Source organism: Paralichthys olivaceus, chromosome 12 (genome assembly GCF_024713975.1).
Source record: "Paralichthys olivaceus isolate ysfri-2021 chromosome 12, ASM2471397v2, whole genome shotgun sequence".
Taxonomy (NCBI): domain Eukaryota; kingdom Metazoa; phylum Chordata; class Actinopteri; order Pleuronectiformes; family Paralichthyidae; genus Paralichthys; species Paralichthys olivaceus.
The window spans coordinates 14551676-14575987 of NC_091104.1; the positions used below are offsets into that span (position 1 = coordinate 14551676).

General features: G+C 44.8%; 1 protein-coding gene and 1 long non-coding RNA gene across 3 annotated transcripts in view; both read right to left on the reverse strand.

The window, feature by feature from the left end:
• Positions 1 to 5: 5 nt before the first annotated feature.
• Positions 6 to 24312, reverse strand: part of mnat1 (MNAT1 component of CDK activating kinase) — a 34122-nt gene continuing 9815 nt past the window's right edge. For both annotated transcript variants that reach the window (XM_020084922.2, XM_069536219.1), the window contains 5 exons: positions 23814 to 23917; positions 23475 to 23615; positions 21569 to 21700; positions 12664 to 12785; positions 6 to 306 (listed from right to left, as the gene is read on the reverse strand). In XM_020084922.2, the coding sequence (XP_019940481.1) occupies positions 186 to 306; positions 12664 to 12785; positions 21569 to 21700; positions 23475 to 23615; positions 23814 to 23917 (620 nt within the window). In that variant the 3' untranslated portion in view covers positions 6 to 185. The remainder of the gene's footprint in view (positions 307 to 12663; positions 12786 to 21568; positions 21701 to 23474; positions 23616 to 23813; positions 23918 to 24312) is intronic.
• Positions 659 to 12657, reverse strand: LOC138412411 (uncharacterized). Its single transcript, XR_011244796.1, has 2 exons — positions 3627 to 12657; positions 659 to 3589 (listed from the first exon to the last, which is right to left on the reverse strand). It is a non-coding gene; the product is annotated as an uncharacterized lncRNA (long non-coding RNA).

Sequence of the window (24312 nt, forward strand, 5' to 3'; positions counted from 1 at the left end):
TGGTGTTCTTTGTGATTTATTTAATGTAAAAGTTACACAAAATATAAAAAACTAAACCTTGACCAAAAAGCGGTCATATCACTACCCACCACAGACAGCAGCTCTCCATGGGGGCAGCAGAGCAGTATTTATAGTCCATTCAGTCACAGTTTTATCCAATAACTGCTCATCTTTGAGCTATGAGTTCATCCTTTTGAAGGGAACAGCCCGCTGAACGCATCCTGGACGGCTCGATGACACGCCAGAGCTGAGCTGTATCCTCCAGCTGTGTCCTGAGGCATGGCAGCCCGCACGTGGTTCAGATACCTGAGAACACACACACAGCTGTGATCAGCGACAGGAGTGAGCTATTTTGTAAATAAGGTGAGTGACTGGCAGCCCGAAAACTGCTTTCAAAAAAAAAAAAAAAAAACTAGTTCCTGTGAGTGTAACTGGAGGGTAAGTTTATTCTTCATTAAATCCACACTTGAAGTTATTTTCTCTGGCTCTCTGGGACACTTTGGTCCTTTGATGAGATCAACAGAGACAGACGGAGCCGTACCCTAACACTGGAACACCTTGTGCCTAAAAGCCTCTCCAACATGGCTCTATTAAAGTATTATAGGTGTCTTTTATTTTTTGAGTGCTTACAGATGTATCCTGCCAAAGCCCCTTTTCAGGATCTTAAGTAAAAGCCAAAAGTCACTGTTTATTTTCACATCGGTGCACAGACAGAAAAACAGTTCTGCTGTTAATTTAGTCTCCGCTGTGATAGATGCCCCTGTACTTATGAGTGTGTTTGTTGTGATGGGGGGGGGACCTGGTTCTCCAACCACTTTAATCCTTCCTCTACAGTTATGTGCCATCAAAAAGCAATCATTGGTGTTGGGGGGGGGCTCCCCACACTATCTGCCCCTCTTTCTCCCAACATCAGACTACAAAGTTAAAAAAGCAAGTCCCCCAACAACTGAGACAACACGTAGCTTTGCCCGTCGATACTGCCCCCCCACCCTGCAGAAATCATAGTCCTCCCAGAGAGGTCTAAAGCCCTCACACGAGTCGGGCTTCATGGCCCTTGTTCCTGTGAGCCGGGGGAAACTTCAAAGTGAAATGGGAATCAAGAGCACAGACAGTCCTCTGTGATTTCTGCACTCATTCAAGCTGCTTTACAGAGTAACCCAACACCTGTGGGGAGGCTCAGACTGAGAGCTGAGACGTGTGTGTGTGTGTGTGTGTGTGTGTGTGTGTGTGTGTGTGTGTGTGTGTGTGTGTGTGTGTGTGTGTGTGTGTGTGTGTGTGTGTGTGTGTGTGTGTGTGTGCGCGCATGAGAGATGGACAGGCAGAAAAAAATGTGTTGTTGAGACTACACGCTTAACTCATCATATTTTCGCTTTGGTGTTCTAGGATTTCTGATTTTAGTTTGCTTATTAACTTGTAACGCAATAAAAAAAAAATTTGCTGAAACATCCTGAATTTGCAGACGCGACTGAGACAAACACATAAAGTCCAGCATTCATGAATATTACATACAGGAGACGACCTTGTCAAGCTTCGTGACGGACAACGAAAGTGAGAAGAGGCGCGGCGAGAGATGTCAGTCAGGTCTCACACACAAAGACCACTCATCACCCACTAGAGAAACAACACACAAGTTCAAAACAGGAGGCTCAGTGATTAATAATAACTTCATTAGGCCCAAGCTGCTGTAGCCTGTCCTTCAGAGCACTTGAGGGAGGTCTTCTCGTATGGCTTCCTGCATCAGATGAGTGCTGTCTATTGATTATATTGTACTGGGCCTTTTTAATGGTGAAAAAAGTGGGCTATTTACAGCCTGGCTAAGTCTGCTCTTCCTGCTAATCTAATCCCCAAGCTACTCATGTGGTCATTCCTTCCAAGAAAGCTGAGAGCTCTGTGTAACCTTATACCTGCCTGCCCCTAAGGAGGGAGAGAGGGAGCAAAAAAAGAGAACATGAAGGAGAGGGAGGAAGAGGGTGAGGAACGTGGGTGGAGGGGTGGGAAGTTGAAAAAGAGGGAGGGAGGATAGGAGGTGAAATCACCTTTGGGTATCATTGCCACAAACCCTCTTGTCTTAAACCAACCCTGTCTGCCCTCTGCTCACCCCTAACACCCCAGGTTAGTTCAGTTCTGCTCCATTAACTCGGCGAAGAGTATCCGCATCTTCCTGTAAACGACGGCCTCTCGAATGTACGCACGCATTTACCGGCTGTGGATGTTCATAAAGCTTAAAGATGAACTCTCACTCTTTTCACATGACCGTACTTGACGGCGCTGACAAATTAAGAAAGGACTGACACCACCTGGGACGTGCAACAACAAGAAATGCATTAAAGATGTGCCGCACACTTGCTTAGAAAAACACACTCTTTACACTGCTCTCAATCATTAAAGCAGAAACAACACACACACACACACACACACACACACTCCTGTGTAGACGCTTCGAGCCTCTCTGACGCTACTGTTTCACTGTGCATTAACACGCTCCACGCCCTCCCTACCCATCGCCCCACGTCCCCCCCGTCTCTCCCTTTCTCTCTGAGGACTGGACGGCCTTTTGTTCGCAGGGCCCTGAAACCCAAGCCGTTTCGGCCGGTAACATCTTTCACTCTCCAGGCCCCACTGGAGCATTAGCTGCAACTCGATATGGGTCTTTTCAAAGCCTCGTATTATTGGGTAAATATGGGTCACTTTGGACTGGCCCATTATGTCGCTCGAGGGGGGGGGGGGGCGGGAAAAGAAGAGTGCAGGTGATGAAGACGACCGAGTGAAACTCTGACAATGTGCGTGTCAAACTGGTTCTACATTCGTATACATGCTCAGAATGGTGGTTTTTTTTGCTCTTTTTCTCAGATGTGGGTTACTGTAGTAATCCTTTGAGTGTTTATATTCTCAAGTGCATGAAGATGTGCTTGCATTATTTTTCAGCCTCTACCCGCGCCATGAGATATTGGCCCTCGCTATTAAAATCCATGTGCACTTGGATCAAAACTGTTGAGAGCTAACAGCATTTTTCCACTTGAGTCTGGAACTCTTAATACCTGGGCAACGTCTCCTGCTAATGCTAATAAACAGTATGAGATTTTCCTGACGGGACAACCAAAGTATTCCCCCCTCCCGCTCCCTCTGCCTGGAAAACACCGCAGAGCCCCATCTCTAATTCAAAGTGAAAAGATAAGTGGCGAAATGTTCCGGCGGGTTCCGTGTGACTTCCAGCTGAGAATGTGTGGCTCCTTTTTGTGTTTGGATCGGCGATGCTGCTGTGGAATGGGGGGATGTGTTTGGCTTCTATAGGGAAATAGCTGTAAGGCTGGGACTCCGTGGGGAAGAGAAGGAAAAAAAGTAGATATGAGATGGAGGTGCTGATTGTTTTGGGCCTCTTGTCTAGACTCCACGTGTTGGCTGGAATTGGATTAAGAAGAGCTGTGGCAGCCCGGGCCTGATGGAAAAGAGGCCTGTAATGCTGCAAAGGTTATTTGAGCAAGCAGACACTTAATCAACATGCAAACCGCAGAGCAGACGCACAAGACAATGGAGAATTCTGAATCAGTCCTAAACAAAGCTCAGTGCAGAGCTGCTGCCTGTGGTTTGGCTGCTTTCATACATGAAGACTTAACATTCATGTTCACCACTGAGCAAGTTCAAAGACATTGAACCGCTGCTTTATCTGGAACTTGGGGTGATGAATGAAGAAATGGGATTTTCTCAGATTAAGAATTAAGTATGAAACGTATAAAATCGTGGTAAAATTCCTCATGGTTGGTTGAACCATTTCAATCTTTAATTATCGTGGTTATTTGGTTGATACTGTAACAGCTTGAGGTGCTAGTTTTCTGGTCATAGCTTGCAACTGCTAGCTTCCACTCTCACCAAATTGTGTGCAATTAACGAAGCAAGTTTTTTTCACGACTCTTAGACTTTTGGTGTCGCCCTTCTCTCGCCCACTCCTGTTCCAGTCGCTTTGTGTTTTTAATTTTTGTCATCCACACTGGACATCGGATTTGTTTACATATGGTTGTATTTGATTCTTGATTCATTTTGAAATCTTCAAACATCTTTCCTTCAAAATGTCAGCATGAACCCAAGACCAGGCTTCACCTGTCCACTCTCACAGCCCCCCCACTGATCCTGGGTCAGCATTTATTTTTACACCAGAAAAGATCAGAGACTTTTTGGATTCAGCTTGTCGTCAGCATGATTCATGATTCGAACACTGACTTTCAGGCAGTTGGGGAGAGAAACTCTGTATTCTGTTGAAACCACAGGAAGGAAAAATTATGTCTACAAAGAGAAATCAATACATTTTGCCCTATCTGCAATCGCTCCAAGGACTGGAGCCTCATTAGCTATGTTTATTAAAGCGAGGGAGCTTAGACTGGTGTGTTGAGTGGACAATGAGGGCAGCTTACAAGCTTGGGGCAGTCTATATGTGAACTGAGGCTGTGAGTCCAGTCATGAGGCGACTGCATGGCAGAGTGAATGTCCTGAAGTCTTCCTTTAGCGCTCCGCTCCGGCAGCGGTTTGAGGATTCCTGGCCTGGGAATGATGGTGGCTGAGGGGTGGTGAAGGGGGGCACACACCTGCCAGATGATTTGTCATTATAGAGGGGTCAGCACTCAGCTGTCACCCCCTAATCACCCATCCTACCCCTTAAGTCACCCCCCCCTCCCGTTCACCACCCAAACTCCACTCCAGTCCTCCAAAAACACCCCCTGCATTCCTAAGGCGGCTCCGGTTTCACTCTGCCCCATCTGCCCCTCCTTTCCTAAACTCTACCCTGAGAGAAAATGTACCCCTGTGAGAGAGACACAGCACACTGAGCGCATTGTGTGGATGTGCGATGTGTTCTTATGCCGCCGTGTGTGTCTACACAATTCTCATGTGTGCGAGTACATGTTTATCTAAGGCTAGAGCTGTTTGTATCGATACGAGCGGCAAACCGACGGAGCAGAATTTTCACTTGTGGAGAATGTGTGAATTGGTCCAGGCTGCGGCCCAGAAACGAAAACCCCCGCAGACAAGCCAAACACAGAGGACTCTCACAGGTATACTATATCTGTCAACAGCGGTCTTTCTTCACCACGGGTCAGAGGTCACACTCTTCCACTGAATGCAGCTTCCTCTGGGACGTGCGAGTGTGTGTGTGAGATCCTCAGCCATTAGCCTACCCACTGTCCACCAGATTACCTCAAGTTGTGCTTTGGAGGGGGGCTCAGTGTGGTTACATCATATCCTCATGAGCCCACAGACTCCTTTTTGTTATCATGTGCCTTATCATCACCCCCGACGGGCTGAGTCTGTCTCTCTGCATCCCAAACGGGAGGAGGACGGGGAGCTGCGTATCTCTAACACTTAGTAAAGGGGACAACATGTTTAGAGTGTTAACAGAAGCTTTGGTTGACACTTGACATTAACACTTATAGAAATACATTCTCATGTGGAGTGAATGGCGACATATACGTTGCTCTCAGGACGGCATCTTGTCGGCATCAGTGATAATGACATGATATGTGCTCTTGTTTTACCTTTCTGAAAGACAGTGTTGTAGAAGTGACTATGATAAAGGTCTATTGTCCTACTTGCTCCAAGTGTCACCTGTCTTGACTCATCCACAGAGCACTTGTGTCTCAGCCTTGCACCTCCCCAATGAAACCTGATGGGGGCAGTAGAGGCTGAGCGACTGGCTGGCTCGGCCACTGGTTTCACACCTATCCTCAGCAGCCCTGGGGCTTGGAGTAGCATCACACACCCCGCCAAACACTTGATACAGAGAGCATCTTTCTTTTGTCTCCTGAGCTGCCACATGATAACTCTGCCCCCCGGAGAGCTTCGAGGAAGGAGGAGTGAGTCAAACCGGACTGGAGAGGGACGTTAATGACATGACATCAGTGTCGTCGTTAACCAAATGGGGCCGTAAACAATGGAGAGACATATGCCATCCAGTGAATGCCTACTTACACATGGCAAACCCATGCAAGCATACACAGCAACAAAAGAGCTTCGACAGTTGGATGTAACATTTTGGGAATAGAGCACCGATACAGGTAGGAAGAATAGAGTTTTCCCGGGGGGATACCTCCACAGGTATCAGTTACTGATGCACCTCGAGCACTGGGGAGAGGCGAGGAAGATTTCAATCAGGGAGAAAGATGGGAACAGAGTATGTTGGGGGGTGGAGGAAAACAAAAAGTCAGGGAAAGGTAGAGCAGGGGGAGGGTGATAATTCATACATGACGTGTGCATGGCAGGTTTACACAGCCATGCTCCATATGACGGGAGTTTGTTTTCTCTCTCCAGCTCTTAAGAGGGGAAAATGAGCCGGCTAATCCCCCTGTACATTGACAGGCCCTTTGCCCCAGGGTGAGGAGCAGGGGAGAGGCAGTCTCAGCCTGTTGGTATTTGTGCAAAACACACACACAACCTCAGTTTGTGTATACATAGTTATGAGCACCATCAGGCTCAAAACCAAAGCAGGCAACCCAAGACAGAGTTGGGCTGCTTTACAAACCTCTAAACTGATCAGGGTGAGTTAAAATAGTCAGGAGCCATCACCTCACCCTTCGCTGGGTGTCGACCCCGTCGCCTCTAGGCTATGACACAAATAAACCTGGAGGTGAGAGAGACTGTTATCCCCGGAGTTCCCTGTCCGCTGGTGTCTCCTTCACTGGGCCCAGTTTGGCCTGGCCTGGGTTCATGTCAGGAAGAGACTGCTTGTCTCTCTGGCACAAGACCCACAGAGGAAAACAATAACACCAGCAACAGAGCTCTCTCAGATGACCAGAATACACACAAGACAAATGCACCTCCTGCTCTGTCATTCTGTAATGCTCCTCCTGCTTCCACTCCCGCTCTTTGGGTTAGAAATGACTCACCCACAAGTAAAAAGCCTCTCGACAACTACAGCCCATGCTTATTTTGACTCGTACTTCAAGAGAAGATCAATATTTGCACAGATCTATGGGAGGGGAAACAATAGTGATCTGGCCTCCACAAGCTCTGTCTGTTAATGGTCTGTTTACTGAGACAGACGGGATAATGGCCTGGGTGTGGGGCTGGAGGACAGTGGCCACGCTCCACTCTATTTCTGATCTAGTTAGTAACGAAGAAAGAGAGCGCCTACAGTACAAGAAGCTGAGTGCCAAAGCAAGGCAGTGGATGTATGCTGTGAAGACGGCACATCCTGTTGACACAGACGATTTTGCAAGTCAAATAGCTGCACTCGAGCCTCCACACCTTTATACCACCTGCGCTCTGTTTTGGCTATGCAAATGTGAAATCTGTGAGTCCCATGGCTGCAGTGAAGCTTTCAGATCTAAGCAATGGAAACTCTTTAATGGTCAGACAAGCGCTGCATTTAAGACTATAGTTATTGGCTGTGTTGGCTCGAGCAACACAAAACACTGCCATGCGCAATGATGTGTGTAGCATGAGAGAATGGAGGATATCAGATATCTGAGAAACCAAGTTCAGCTTCAGGTCTTGGTTATGGTGGCAACCCCAAAGTATTTAAGGGAAAGCCCTATTGTTATGCAAGAGCTAAATAAACCATAAATGTTGCTGTTTGGTACCATCACAGAATATTTTAATTTGGCTTGAACAAGGCCAAAATATGAGCCTGGAGGCATTATCTAATAGTAGTAAAAGTAGATCAAAGACTGCTGCTGTTGAGGGAGTTCATCTGAGGTCATGCTAACCGGCGCCTCAGACTCCAGCTCATAACTTAAGCATCAAAGCTGTGTTTGTGTGTGAGAGAGAGTGTGTGTGAGTGCATGACTATTTGAGGCCCAGAATACGAGATCCATCTCTCTGAGGTGCCATCACTCTGCTCCCGTCACTCGGAGCACTCTGACGTTCCGGTGCTGCACCTCAGCTTCCCAGCGGTCGGTGACCTCTGATCCCTTCCCCCTTGCTGGCCCATCAGATGGATATGTACCCTGCAGGGATCAGAGAACCTGGGATGCATGGGAAAGCTATTCATGGCCATTTTTTTGAGATTCCTCTGGAATGGCTGTTCTCTGCACACTGAGTGAAAAAGAGAAATATCATGGCTGACTTGCACTTTCATCACAAAGTGCGAAGGGAAAGCAGAGGAAGGAAAGAATGATTTGTATGCCATTTAAACCTCATATACTCTAATTCAGTGATGGCAGAAATGGATTCAAAAGTACTCTATGAACCATGTTTAGTGGTCCTGCTAACGACAAGAGCCAAATCCAGGGTCACTGGTAGTGCGTTTGGCCAGCTTGGGTCCAGAGCTGGAAAGATGGAGAGCTGAGAACTGGAGTGGGCCCAACCCGGCAGGGAGAGGTTAGGAGAGCCGGCTGCCAGGAACTGAAGGCTGTATGGCACCAATGGCTGTTCTGGATATCTCCCTCCCACCAAAGCACTTAACATGCAGTATAAGCCAACACACAAACAAACAAACAAACAGATACACACAGCATTCACATAAACACTCAGACGCCAAGGGATGCTTGGAAAGCTAAAGAACACAGGCTTGAGGAGAGCATCACTCAGAGACCCATTAACCCCTGGCTCCCAACCAGAACAGTGAGCAGGCGTCCTTTAAGTACACGTTAAACATAGCTACTCTATGTGTGTGAGCACAAGTGATTTATGTATTACTTGTGTGAGTCCATGTGTTTGTACTATGTTCATAAAAAGATGAAGTCGTTGTAAAAGACGACTTGCGGGAAGTTTCCAGGGGATGAAAACGACTGACTGTCCTCTTCATCCATTAAAAACAAGGTCACAGCAAACTACCTATCGCTATTTAACCCTTCAGCGAGTCTCTTTTGTCCTCTGAGGAATATTTCCTTGTGCAGAGAAGTGCATCCCCAGGAGAGGAGCTCCAGACTAAACACTCCACTCCTTCAGCTGCTCCCCTTCACCCCACCGACAAGAGAGGGACGCGTGACGAGCGCTCCCAACAGAAGACCTCATTTTTTCCACCAATTATAGAAAGCAATGCAGAGCGGGGGGAGGAGGCAAAATTTCAGAATATTATACACACTGGCATTTGGCGAAGTGCGTTGAGCAACCTCTGTCAGAGAGAGATGGGCTAATTTCAGGGCGACCTGTGCCAACACAAACAACTATTCTGGCGAGCTTTCATTGTCAGCACTTGAGGTTTGAGTCAAATTTTTCAACGCTCCGCAGGCAATGTCTCTTTCCCCAATTTTTTTCCCCCCATATGATTTGTCCTGGTCCAAGATCCCAGTCAGTCTTTCATCGCCTACACACTCAAGAGCTCAGAGAGTATTGTAGAGAACAAACTTGGAGCCAGATGCTCATCTACACGCACAAAAAATGGACCATACGTTTTATTTTTTATGCGTTCAACATGAACACGTGAAAATAAATGTATTCTAATTCTAATGCTGGTATGACCTCATTTATGCAGTTTATTTTGACGTAAGGAGGTTCTTCCATTCGGGTTATGTCCGTCAGCAGGAGCAGGGTCGACAAAAGGCAGGAGTTAAATCAGCTACTGCTTCAGTCTGTGTTGGAATTCATGTCACAGTCATGTCAACATAAACATCATGTGTTTCTGATTCCTTCTCCAAAGCAGTATTTACTTCTGCTTTGATTTTGTTTATTGAAGGCTTTTACTGTTCAACATAAAAGCAAAGAGCCATGGAGGGACATTTGGTGTACGGGCCACAGTGTTACGTTCATAGTCTGTTCATAATTCTTACGGCTCACGCATGGTTCTGGGTATGTGCCAGTCAATGAGATGGACAGCAGTGTACTGCCTTTAAAGAAACCTCACACAGTCAGGGACCAATCCTATGTGGTAAATCATAAGCACCTATGCACATCAGGGGAGGAGCATTTGGTTATGAATGTGTGTGTGTGTGTGTGTGTGTGTGTGTGTGTGTGTGTGTAAAGGGGGGAGCTGAATGGGCACTTTAGAACATGCTGCCTTTCCTCTGCTCCAGTATTGAGGCAGCTGTCTTTAATATAAGAGCTCAGCTCAGCCCATATTTATTCAGGTACAGCTGACAGAGAGAGAGAGAGAGAGAGAGAAAGAGAGAGAGAGAGAAAGAGAGAAAGAGAGAGAGAGAAAGAGCGAATGAGGCGTTGCCCATCTTTTTCCTGGCAGCCGAGCAGCGCTCACTCCTGCGGTTTTTTTGGGGGGCAAAGGGACAAGGCGAAAAAGACACTGAGACAAAGAAGGGTGAGCTGAAACAACAAAAAAAAGAATGGCTCCAGTCAGTCCTGTGTGGACTGGACATCCCATGCAAGAGTCCAGAGCCAGAGGCCCCAGGGCTACCAGGGAGGGGGGGTTGTATTAGCTTAACTCTAGTCTCACTTGATGGCTGTGTCCAAGATAAATGACCGGTGGTGCTGCTGTCACTGTGGGCCTTGACCAAGACAAACAGCCAAGTTTTAAAATAAGTACCTGCCCCAGCTCGGTCCCTTTCACCTCATCCACGCTCGGACAAATCAGCATCTCCTCACACATTCGAGCATATTCCCTTCACAGGTCATAGGACTGGAGTAAAGCCTAACAGCCTGCACAGGGGACTCACTTTTCACCCTCTCAACGCCGTCTGCATTCTCACTCCTCTGCACTCTCGCTTGTGAATATTTACCACATCACACATGTTCCGTTGTGGCAAAAATGCTGAGGCTGCAATAATGAGGGTGAGTGTGAGTGTGTATGACACAAAATGTACAGCAGCTTTAAGGGACACCATCTGTGCACATGTTTAAGTGCAAGCTTGAACGTACATGTATACATGAGCTCAAATGCACAAAATCTCCAACTTAGCTGAATCACAGACTGCCAGCTGTACAGAAGTGTCAGCACTACTCCTTGTTTTTTACTTGAACGCACATTGCATCTTGGGAGTTGTGGTTTGTCTGTAGGAGGCTTGTCTGTGTGACTGCCCGTGGCCTGCACCAGTGAGACGGGTGTTCCTGAACTGAACCTCATTTATCTCTGTGGCAGAGTCCTTCCTCTCCCGCATCGCTCCTCCTGGACCCCTGAACTGCTGACAGCCCCCACCACCAACACCACCTCTCCTCTGAGGTCCAGCATGCGGCAAAAATTGTGAGATGTGTTTCATCTGCATATTGATCAACCTGGCCAAAAGAAATAGTACCTCAGCAGTTCCCTGAATACATAATGTAAATAAGTGCCAGTTATTCTGCTTAAACTCTCCTGCAATCCTTTCAGGAAAACATTTCACCTGAGGTAGATGCTTCTTCAGGTAATTGGGCAAAAATCATTAGCACGGTTTATCTGAAAAACAAGGAAACTAGTGATAAACAGGATAATCCTGAACATGTTGACTCAACCTACTTCAGCCAAATGAAGGTTACCGACAGGGTGAAGCAGCGGTGAAAGTCACCAAAAACGAATATGACCCCCTTTTGCTACTGTCACCCAATAAAAGCAGGCCGCTCTCAGTGTGTGGGCAGGTTTTAGTGCCAGCCAGCTGCAGTGCAGACGGCTGGGCGCTGGGCCGTCTGATGGATAGCTTACATTCGGTGAGGACTGGACCAATGGCGTCGTGGATTGATTGGCCCAAAGGGGCTGTCGGGGAGAGCACTTCCTGTGTGTGTTAATGGACGCTCCTGCAGAGGCACTGTGGCGGCTTGTGGCAGCGTGATGGTTGTTTCTCTCTCAGTCTCTCAGTCTCTCTCTCTAACCTTCTCCCAGCCCTCCTCCCCCCTCATTTGCTCTCACTCTCCCAGTTAATCAGAGGTGAATCAAGTGAGGCAAGCCAGGCTTCCTAAGCAGCAGACCGACTTTCTAGCAGCTCTCTAACTTGAAACCGAAACCTTCACAATATGTAGCTATGTGGGGGAACTAAAAAATCCCATGATTTATCTCTGATCACAAACACTTTATTTGATGTTTCCTATCAATTCCCAAAAGTTAACTGAAATCGAACCGTAAATTCATAGGAAGTCCCCATGAAAGAACTGCTTACTTTGGTAACAATTATAATGAAAACTCAAATGGTTTTCTCTGGGTGTATTTCAAATTCATTAATTCAAATAAATTGTTGTATAAAAGTAAAGAGTGCTCACATCAGCGTGCTGCAGATCAGTTGACCTTTTACCTTAACATATAGTATGTAACAAAACAAAAGGACAGAAAAACATACTGCTGGTGTTTCCTTCCACCGTTGTATTGGTTGCTCCTGAGGGCCTCATGATTATTCATTGCGATTTGCTGTGTAACGTGAATAAAACTTAAATACATGACCTCATCCCTGGATATGATTTGCATCTGAGTTGCATCAGGTAGATTTTCATCTGCAATAGTAGTGATCATCCCATGATCCCACACTGATTCAAAACATCAACAAACTAGGTCTTGTGTTATTGTTTTGATTGGTAGACCCTTAATGGCCAATGTTACATATTGTAAGCTTAATACCGACTAAGAAAATCAACAGGTACTACTGTGACAGAGCTAACTCAACTGGTCCGTGTTTCCGTTTACTCATAACATTCTTGGCACCTAATTACACAATTCTTTCCAGGAAACGTCCACAGAACTTATAAGGAAATAACGCTAATGTTATTCGTCACTCATTCATCTAACAACTGTTCCATGCGTCACTAATGTCGAGTTGTATTTAAACAGTTTGTGTATGGCTTAAAGGAACAAGATGTGTGCAAGACTGCGTGTAAATAAACTTGTACCCGACTCTGCCCAGCTGCTCCAGTTCAGGAACCGGGGGTCCGTAGGTTTCTAGTTGAACAGGCTGGTAGTGGTACAGGACTTCCTCTATCTTTGGCACAGCCAGTAGAGACACAGTCTGACGCTGAAAGAAAAAAACACAACATTCAACACGGAACAATAATCTTCATTGTCTTCCGTTTTGTATGCAGCACAACAATGGAAACTCCAGCTATGGCACAATCAGAATGACACAAACAGAAAAAAACAATTTGGAAAAAAGATGAATGTCAATCAAACTGCAACATTACCAACCACCAGTTCTCGATGGACTGGTTTGGAAATACAGGTTTTGTCTGGGCTTGATGAGGCAATGACTTTGCATGTTTGCAGTGGTCAATACACTGTTGACTCTCAGCAACTATTACTGATGGAAATGTGAAGGAAAAGAAATCAACATTAACATCATACAAAGTAACTGTGGTTTTGATGAGGAAGTGTTACGACCAATAACAATAAGCATGTGTACTTTGGACTGAAATCAGCAATTTCCATGTCACAACCAAAGGCCAAATTAGTTGAAAATGTATAAATGCATGTACAAGAGAAATTTCATTAGTTGATCAAACTTAGATTTGGTCGGCTGTGTGAGTATGTGCGGAGGAAGTGCTTCAGATCATTTGCTATTTACATTGTCTTTAAATGAAGACATATAAAATCATCATCAGTTTCAACAAGGTGAGTTAAGTTTCACCTTACAAATGTTATCCTGCTGAAGTTGAGATTTCAGTTCAGCTACTCCACTTCCTAACACTCTTGACCGTGGCGCTACAGTGAGAAACACAGTACTTCCTCAGGACACTGAAAACTGTTCGATTTGGGGCTCTGCCATCAAAAAGGGGATTTCCACACAGCGTTCAGACCACAATGTTTTCTCCAGAATTATAAGTAATGAGACTCAGAAGACGACCCGCTCATGAAACAAACCAAGAATTTAAAAAGATGATGTCTAAAAACAAACAGGGACTATTTGAGAGAGTACAAGGGAACTCTGAGACAAAAGGGAAGATAAAAATATAAGAGATAAAGCAAAGAAAGGAGTAGAAGGGGAGAATAAACAACAGAACACTGAGTGGAGCTGATGAAAACCAAACTAAACGAGTAACATGTGCTTGAGGCTGCCTGCCCTCACACATGCATTTGGCCCAACACGAGCACACACGCGGGGAAATAAAGCAACCAGAGCTGGGCTAGAAGTTAGAAAAGCATCAAGTGATGCACACTGAGGTGGCAAAGGATACAGAGCATAACGGCCAAACACAACATGGTTTTAACTGTGTGAAACCAGTCAATGCACAGGATTGTTTTTCAGACACTTTTAGAAAATGTACAAAAATTATTTTTCAGGTACTTAATTCACTTTTTTCCCCTCCCTGCGTACATTATTCCCAAAATTAACTTAAATTATTATATATGTACTTTTGAATCCTGAAATTTCCAACGCATACAACTAGAGGTTAGACAATTTGAAATTTAAACCTCCCACAAAAGTGGAGAAGCAATTGAGAACAAACATAACAGAAAAGCTAACTTACAAATGAATAAGAATGACAGATTGTTGGGAAGAAAACAAACTAAAAGTAACTAGACCAACTATATTCTAACGAAATGTTAGGCTGAGCCCTATGTTTCATTATTATTTATATTTATTATTATATACATAAATGTATACATGTGAATTAGTGTGGATATGTACTTAATGATAAGTGACATCAACTTAATTATATATTTAGGAACTGAGTCATAAGCTCGTCCAGAATAATAAAGAAAAATGTCAATAATACTGTCAAGATATGAAACACAATGATATGTAGAAACATAATAAAGTACTTTATATACTTTAAAATATTTACATGATAAAGACTTTCAGCTCCCGCAACAGAACGAGTCTGAACCTGTTGCATTTAGATGTGGTTTATATGTGCAGGTGCAGGGAGCAGCGGGGACAGTGACCATGGAAGTATATTAAAAGAAAGAGAGGGAGTTTTTCCACAAAGGAAAAATGAAAGTAGAATATCTACTCAAAACACAGCATGTCTTTTTGCTGCACCGTTTTATGCTTACTAAATTGCAATGAGTGGAAGATTATTATTTTGAATTTTTCTTGACCAAATCAATTACATCAAGCTCCTGTTCCCTCACTGTAAGGAAGACATGTTTGGTCATTTACTTAATACAAGAAAAAAAAGTAACAATCAATAATTAATGTAGGAACAGAAAGTATTTTACTATTTCGGACCATTGCCCTCATCTGAATGCCAAAGTTTCTTTTAAAACAGAAAAGACTCGACACAGAATTCACTCAACCTTTAACCCCAAGGTGCCAGTGATCCCGTTCCCCTTCCCATCCATTCATCCACAACAGGCTAATGAAACCCATACCCAGTCACTCTCCCTCTTTCGCACTCCTTCAGTCTCTCCATCCATCTTCTTTCAGACTTTCAGCGCCGTTAACTCCCCTACTGCACAAATCAAAGAGACACACTGGGCCGAAGGGGGATACAGAAGAAACAGTCTGCCATGGCAGAGAGGTAGAGAAAAAAGGCGGCAAATAGGGGAGTTGCAGATAGCTGAAGGGCAGTAAATCAAATTTTTAAGCGACACACAGAACAGAGCCAACTCTCAGACAAGAGAAATTTGGGCTGCATTCCTCTGTGAGGGCACCTTGAAAACTGACAGACACACGACTGCACAAACATGCACAGCAAAAGACACACATGCGCATAAAGGTTGTGCTCGTTTGAATATATTCACAAAAATGTGTAAATGAATGATTTGTGCTGCATCTAAACTGCTTAAAAATCAGTCAACCTATCTGACTGTCCTGTTAACGCAGAGTTGTGTCCTCCTCCGCTCCACCTAATAACACTGCTGAAACCTTCAATCGTGAACTCATCACATCCTATTAAAAGCCTGCGTGAATTGCGACATATGAATGTTGTTTTCCAAATGCTCCGGTGAAAGAAAGCAGCAGCGGGGGGAGAGAGTGTGGACCCCCAGCCAGGCCCAGCATAGTAGAGATGACTGAGGAACTAGGGGACATTGGAACAACACTTCTGAAAGAGCCAACACAAACATCTGCTTTTAACATCACAGAGGCCCATCTTACTACCTTTAGCAAAATGATGTGTGCCCTCATGATGCTTTCAAGTTTGTGTATGGCTGGTACTTAAGGCTCTTATAATACCCTGGTGACACCAAAATGAAACTCCCAGGGTCCATCAATCTTAATAAAACCACAGGGAAGGATGATTTAAGGAAATCACCATTGTGCCAGAGGGAGTACTCCGCCGATCCTCCTACATCTACGTTGGGCTTTAGTAGAAACATTTGAAAAGTTGAACTGAATGGGTCACTGGTGTCGATTGTTGAATTGGTGGAGGGGACAGGTGTGCTGGCTTGGAAAACTGTAAAGCATTCTACGCCTCTTGGGTAGGGGGGGTTGCTTTGGCTCATGCTATGCAGTCACATTACTCTTTCCTAACTCTGCTGTCCGCGTGAACAGTACCATCTGGGAAAGCAACAGGGTTATCCCATCTGACAGAGTGATGCACCCGACATTCATGTGACTTTTATGAGACAGGGATCTTGTAAACGTCACGTTGTTTTAAAAGGTGAGAAAGATCTGCCCCGAAAGCACAACATCAATCATGTGAAAGTCCATCAAAAACAGGAGATGCATGGCTTTTAGTTATATTGGTGCTTTTTAATTTTTCAATAATATCATTGACAAGGCACATTTTTTCAGTCATTCCTTAAAACTCACTTCTGCATTTGTTTGTCTGGTAATTAGCAGGAGTATGCAAAAAATTTGGATCTAGTGAATTCACATATGTTTCAAAAGAGGCCCTTTGAGCCTTGGCAGAGGTACGTGCACGACCGAGAGTCATACACGTTTAAAATTTTGTTGAAAAACTCAAAATAGTTGAGTAATTGAAATAATAGACATTAAACATTGGTCCAACATGTAGGTGGTCTTATTTCATTTTCACAATGACAATTTTGATCAAAAGCTGGTAAATAGCTCAAATCGTGGGTCATCACTAAAAATGCCATCAGAAACATGTGATCCACACACACACTGCATGGTCATCAGCAGTCTCCAGGGCGCCCATCTCTCTCCTGACTTTGCAGCTCAGCAGGGCACATCAAGGACACTTACACACTAACCTCTCCACCACATCCACAGAAACACACTCCCCCAAGGGTTTGGGTTGCCACAGTTATCTTAAGCAGGGCTCCAGAGGCAGTGAGTCCCCCTTCACTAATCAGCAAAGTGATAATGAGAACAATGGAAGGGGAAACAGTGGTCAACATTGTATAGGGGATATAATTAATAAGCCTAGTTAGAGGGCCACCCTGGTGCCATCACATCCTCAGCCTTCACTTCCACCTTGTGCCCTGGCACTGCCGCTGCTTCTGTGTGGATAAAGAGCTTTGGGCTACCCACTAGTCCACTGAGCACCAAGTAGCAAGTGTAAAAGCTGCTGCCTACAAAGTGCCTCCCCTGTCCCTACAAGTTTAAATATAACTGCCTGACTAGTGGCAGCTGCCCCAGCGCAAAGCCCCTAAAGCTGACAACTCCTTTTTTCTGCAGGGCTGGGTGAGGGCTCGCTTGCCCACGGGTGAGGGTTGTTGAGGCCAACCTAAACAGGGCCAAGCCCGGGGCAGGGGCAGAGGTGTGAATGCCCACATGTGCTGGTGCCAATCAGGGCTGATGGTTCTCTTTACCGCCTGAGATGACCCCCCCACTCCACCCCTCCCTAAGCTCCTGCAGCCATCAACCTGCATGCCAACAGTCCAATAAAAAGGAAAGGCCAAAGGGCAGGGGTTATGCACTCTCTCACATAACACTAACCTTCTTTGGTTTATGAATGCTCTATAGTTGAACAGTTTCAGATTATGAACCTAAACACAAATCTCTGTGATGGTTACTACGTGTCTTAAGAGTATGAAAAAGGAAAAAAGGAAAATAACAGTGAAGATTACGATTGAGAGGGAGTTGCGGGGAGAACATAGCGTTAAAACTCTCTGGCAAAACAGGTTCAGCCAGTCTGCCTGAATAAAGTAAAGCAGAGCTCAGCCTGCGCTGACGAGTCCCAAGCAGAGGTCACTGTAGAGGACAACTTAACCAACTAAAACAGACCTGAGCAAACAAGCTCACAGCAAGAGCGTGTGTGTGAAAGTATGTGTACTTGTGTTTGTGTTTTCTACGGTTGTCAGATTCCACTGCCAAAGTGTAGAATAGAATAAATCCAGAGAGAACCCAGGGTTATTTCAGTCAGCTTCACATCTATGTTTAGGGATAAACTTTCCACCCACATTTGACTGAATGTGTGTATGTGTGCGTGTGAGCAGCGCTTTGTTTATGTGTGCATGAGCGTGTGTCCTCCTGCTTTCATTAGGTACCCATGCTGGCCTCGTCAGGTATGTCAGCTGCTCTGACGCCTGTGAGGAGTGGATCAGGCCCCAGCAGTGCTTTGGAACCCAGGAACTTTCATTTAAGATGGCGCTGAAAGCTGTCCCGAGGTGGAGAGCTTCCCCATCGGTCAACTGTTGTCAGGAATGGTACACGATAACAGCTGAGGACAATTCCTAACCACACACATACACTTGGACTGAAAAACACAATGATGTTGTAGGCATAAACAAAGCCCACAAGCTAAAATACAATAAAAATGTACAAAAAAACACATGATGCAAGGCTTTTCATATGCTCCCTCAAATCAAGTCGTTTCTGTTATTACAGAGCAGGTGCCGAGGATGATGGCTCTCGTCATCAAGTGTAGCACTGGGACTGTGGGTCTTGTGTGTCAGACAACAACAAGCAACCTGTTTAAACAGTGAATCGTCGCCTCCCTCCCACACAGTCTCTTTTGATATCAGCGGACCTCTATTTTAAAAAGACACTTTATTCTTCAAAGGCTGTTTACTCAGACTGGGTGAGGGAAGTGTGCGTTTATGAGCGCGTGTGTGCACGTGAACCCACACACGGGTATGTGTGTGTGTGTCTAAGTTCAATAGAGTGCCTACAAAGTGAAGGATTAGGCGTGTGATTTCAGACAATTCCTGAGGCAAGACTGGGCCCATCCCACCCCACATCACACCTGGACCGAGACTACTTTCCCTCAGGATCGGCTAACTTCCTCATGCATCCATTTCACTGCATGTTAACACACAACCAGAATAATAAGGATAAGGGTTAAAGTCCCCGTCTCTGACTCCTGGAAAATCACCCGGGTCAAGAGTAGTGCCAGCATGGCTGAGATGTCCCCTGAAATGTTCCCAGTAAACAACGTGACACAACTAGATGCAGCGTTAGATCAGTCTTTAAATAAGGACTGGAGCCATTGGGGAAAGCTGAGGAAGACTTGGCATCCTCACGTTCCACAGTTCAAAGACAGGAAGATATGTCATTCCACCACTGACCGCTCACCTTGGCCCAAGGTGAAGCAGCTGGCTGAAGAGCTAGGGGGGCAGCTGGTGGTGGTAGGGGGGCAAGGGGTGCACTGAGTTTCTACTTTTGCCACTGGTGAACTTGCATTTGACAAAAAACATCCAGATGAAAAAACAAGAGGATATGAATAAGCTCCCTGGCCATTCATCACTGTCACAATAGAGTGGGTTCCTCCATAGTGCTTCACAGGAGATTCAAGATACTGGGGCTTCTAATGATTATTTATTGACCCAAACATACTCTCTTTCCAGTTATACACAACTAGTGCAGTGTCTGTTCTAAACCTGCTGGTTTGGAATGGGCTCTTGGCTGTCTTTCTGAAACTGTAAATGTGACCTGAAGTAATTGAGACATATCAAGTAAAGGCTGACGGCTGGACTGCACAGAACCCTGAAGCCACAGCCTCTGCACAACGAGCTGCTCAGCTGTTAATTTAAATTTCAGTGAAGCTCAGTACACAGTACCCAAACTGAAGAATCAGTTGTCATTGCCATTGTAGTGAGCATCAATTACGTTGATGAATCTCAACCGCCGCTACTAAAGAGCGCTGGTGGTCTGTTTGTTCAAAGCTTATTAATATTGAATCGATCGTGTGTCCGAATTGGACCACATTTTTGGAAATATAGGGACCAGAATCTCACAAGCTGGAGTCACACAATATTTAACACCCTTGTTTGATTAATTACTCAAATGGCTGATTATTAAAATTGTTGTCGATTCATTATATGTAAAATCTAATCATATCACTAAATAAGCTCACTAAAGAGAAAAGTGCATATCAGCATAACTGTAATAGAATATCAAATGAATGTGAACCAGCTTTAGAAACTTGTTTTTACATTTGCCTCCCCTAATTTCTGCTGGAGAAAAACTGAAACCCTGCTTGGAACAAGGGACCACAACCGAGCAGATAAACGAATTCCAGCAATCTGCAGGAATCCAACGCTCTGTGTTGAAACCGCACCAAGTCAAACACAAGTCACTCTTATGGACTCTGAGATGAAGGGAAATCCAAACCCACACGTTCCCCTGACTCAAGTCTCTCAGTCCAAATGCAGCAGATGCATGGTGAGAGCTCTGCTCCACCAACAGGAGCTCAGGGACGGGAGGATGAAGAGAAATGTGAAGAAAGACGTGAGGAAAAACAGCCACAAAAGACGCCAAGAGCAACATAATCTTACTGTTTCTCTCTCCATCAGCAAGTTTAACTTCATGCTGTATATCAAGGGGCTGAGATCCAGAGAACCACATCTTCCATTTGGATCAATCCAGTATTTTTAGACTGGTGTTGGATCAGACAATCTCAATTTCAAAAGGTTTCACTGATTATTGCTGTATCTGATTATTTCACCAAGAACGTTCGAGAGAGAGAAACACACGAAAAAGAGCAGGATAGTCAAACAAAGATGGCAAAGAGAGTTTGGTTGTACCTGAGTCTGTCAAAACATACAGCTTGAGCCTAGGTGAGTACTAAGCAGATATCTCTCCCACGCACCACTGAACTGTGGGAAGACAACCATGTCTCATGAGGGTTTCTGCGCAGGGAGTGGGGGTGATGACACAGCCTATCTCATCACAGTAAAATGAAAATAAACGACTGCAAACCTGAACAACAGCCAAGCGGAAGGTCTCTCCAGACACGGTGAGCACGAAGCTGCAAGCTCAGAGTGACCGGCGCCCTGAGCCCACATGCTCTCACTATAGGTCACAGCGCTCGCTCAGAGGAGATGCGATGACATGATTGAAAGGGTGACGGCCTGTTTCCACTCTGAAGAAGCACCAGACACGGACCAACGTAGTTCTTTTGAAGGTCTGGGCTGTTAACACTGCTCTATTGTCAACGAGCTCTTCACATAAAGTTAAAATTAGTACAGGACAGAAAGAAAAGAATGACCCAATGACCTTAACAATTCAAAAACCAACTTACCTCCAGTGAATAGATGTACACCACCGCATGAGCTCATTGTAAATATAGAAGCCATTTGTTATTTATGGGCTGTATGGCTTCTTCAAGGGGAAGGTGTGTTTCACTGAGCTCACTCAGCTTTTACCTCAAACAGCAACGAGCAGTCTCTTTTCAGCTAAGGTACAAAATTCATTAAATAATCTGTCCTTCTCATTCATTTAAATGAAATGTCTCTGTTGATGCAGCAGGATACAAATCTTTGCATATGGGAATATTTCCATGGGTCAGAACAAGTGATCTCTCTCAATTGTTGCAATTAAAAAACGTATTAAATGATTACTGCCCACCATGACTAAAGATTTGAACGTTGAGGACGATATGGTAACAGGAACAATTAAGGTGAATACTGCATAATCACATCGGCTGTGGTTCATGTCCCACCTTGGGGACCTTTGTTGAGTCATATTCATAAAAAGAGCTGACATGCCAAAAATGTTGCACTTACCATATGGATTCCAGTTGAAAATAGATTTGTAGGTTTGACCGTCTGTTTCTGGTGCTCTATCTGGGTCTCCAACTGGGCAGCGCGGACCTTGTGTTGCGCAAGCAAGATGGTAGCAGGAAGTTGAGACTGCTCCTGGAGAAACAAATGGGATTTATGAGAACAATATTCTAGATCAGTGGTTCTAAAACTGGAGGGTGAACCCCACTGGGGTTGCACAGAGCCACAGCAGTGGGCCATGAATGATCAGGGAAAAAACTGACTGACTGAAACCATATATGATGTGTGGAGGTATAATAAGCCATCGTGTTTAACTTCAAATCACTAAAGTCGTTTTCACACATGAACTCCAGAAGATTTCCAGAAAATTTTGTCTGGACATTTCCTGTAGTTTGCCTTTGAAGTCTGAAGAACACAGCAAAAGACTGAGGTCAGCCACGTCCACAACCACAGGATAATGTCTGGAATATTAAGGCGAGGGGAAGCGCCTGAGAGGAGCAAGCAGGAAGAGGACAGGTATAAATCAGCAAAAATCATGTATTTTTCTTTTCAGCAGCTTTGTTGCTTGTCACCAAAAGCTCTTTTATCTCAGCTTTAATCTCAGCTTCTTCTGGCGGGAACTGTTCTAACATACAGCCCCCTTAGTTCATATTCTGAAGAAAGCGAAGCCTAAAAAAGTTTGAGAACCACTAGGGGCTTCTGTTAAATGCATCTCAGTGCTTTATCAGGAACTTTTCAGCTCAGCGAAAGCAGCTGACACATGGACATGTGTCGCTCTTTTTCTCATGTAACCGTCATATGTTGAGCTGAAAACACACGCAGCCCCATCCCCCATCCCCGACATCTCCGACCATCTAACAGGATAACTGATGCTTTCAGGGTAGCTGCCACATTATTGATGCAAGCCATATTAACAAAACTGTGGCACTGCAGGGGACGCTGCTTCAAGTGCACTGCGCCGCCTTCACCTCCATTAAATGCAAGGTCGGACATTTCAGTTCCTCCAGTGGAGTGTTGCCAAGCACAGAGATCTAAGAACACAAGCATGGACACGTTGTTCACTGAAGAGGTAGGACATTTTTGATAGGGTGGACAGCAATGGGAGGACAGTCTAAAGGGGTCTTAGTATTTAACAATAAACCAAAAGCCTTTTAACACTAGTTCTGCTTTAACTGCAAAAAATTACTTCATCTACTTTTGTGAGTTACACTAATTTAAAGAAACACTTCACATGCTTTATTTGGCTTTGGATAACATGCGACTCACTTCACAAAGATCTTGAGGGAAAAAAGTTAATTAATTCAAGAAAAAAAATATGCCTGGCAAAAATGTAAATTCAGTGTTTATGTTAGTTAACAGAATTAATAAAGAAGTGTGTATTTTATTGATTAGTCTGCCATTGCTCCAGGAAATAGTAACAAAGAAATCTAAATATATTTGTTGGCATATGCTTGTGTGCTCATGTGAGAACAGCGAGCTTTCAGGCCACAGGGACGTACAGATGTCAGAGCTCAGGAGAGTTCCCCCGGGGGGTCAGAGCTGAGCTCATCTGGCTACAGTCAACAGGCCCTGTGCCTTAAACAAACAAATACACAGCTTAGCCTGCTATCTATGATGGTCCTTCAGCAGTCCGCTCTGCAGGAACAATCACTTCCAAAGCCTGCAGCTCAACACAATGGAGCCAAAAGGCTTTGGAATCACAGAATGAGAACAATGCAGCCTGCAGCACAATGACTGGTAATAAGCTCTTAATGATCTCACAGCCATGAACCCTCGGGCTGAGGGTGTGTGTGCGCTTACGTGTGTGTCAGGCATCTGTCATAATGTGACTTGCACTTTGCTTGTCCTTTGGCATCACGAGACTCATCATTCTGTGGACATATGTACATGAAACCTGTGTGTTTCTCACCAGTTCATCCAGCAGTGCCTGCTTGTTTTTCCTCTTGGCATTCAGCTGCCTCTGCTCCTCCTGCAGCACATCCAGTCTCCGCTGCTCGTTGCCCTGCTGCTCCAGCAACAGCAGCTCCTCCAGCTCCTCCTGCTCTCGAGTCTGAAGAGGAAACAGGTAAGCAAGAGGAAGAGCATGTTGCTGCCATGTCTGACTTCAAGGCTGAATCCTGATGAGCTCCTGTACATGACCCCACAGTCTGATCTCTTAAAAAAATCCTTCTCATATTAATTTTACCGTCACATTATAGTCATCACTTAAGTCTTAATCCATGTGTGGGAAAATACACTTGGTACTTACAAGTGTGGCCTTATTCTTCTGTATGAGATCTCTGTTCTCCCTCTGGTACTGCTCCATCCTTAGCTTGGTGTCTTCCACATCGATGTTGTTTGTCAGGTTATACACTACACAGTTGAGACACAAATCAATAAAAGACATCCAGCAGAAAATCTAAGAATGTTTAAAAATGATGTTCAAGACAGGTAGAATTTTTCTTCAATGGACAGATACTGTACACAATTATGATGGTTCTATATTTCTCTAAACTTAAGTGAAACAGATCTGCTGTGATGCAATACAGGGAAATGTAAGCACAAATGTGTGCATCGGAGCTGGTCAACTTTGAGTAAACACATGAGATATTTTCACACATGAACTCCAGAAAATGTCCGGGCCTTTCACATGAAGAATAGCAGGAGATTGTTCAGAACAGATGCGTTCACAACAACAGGAACATTTCCAACTGGCATTGACATTTATCACCAAAAGCTCTTGAATCTCATTATCTTTCCAAGTTGAC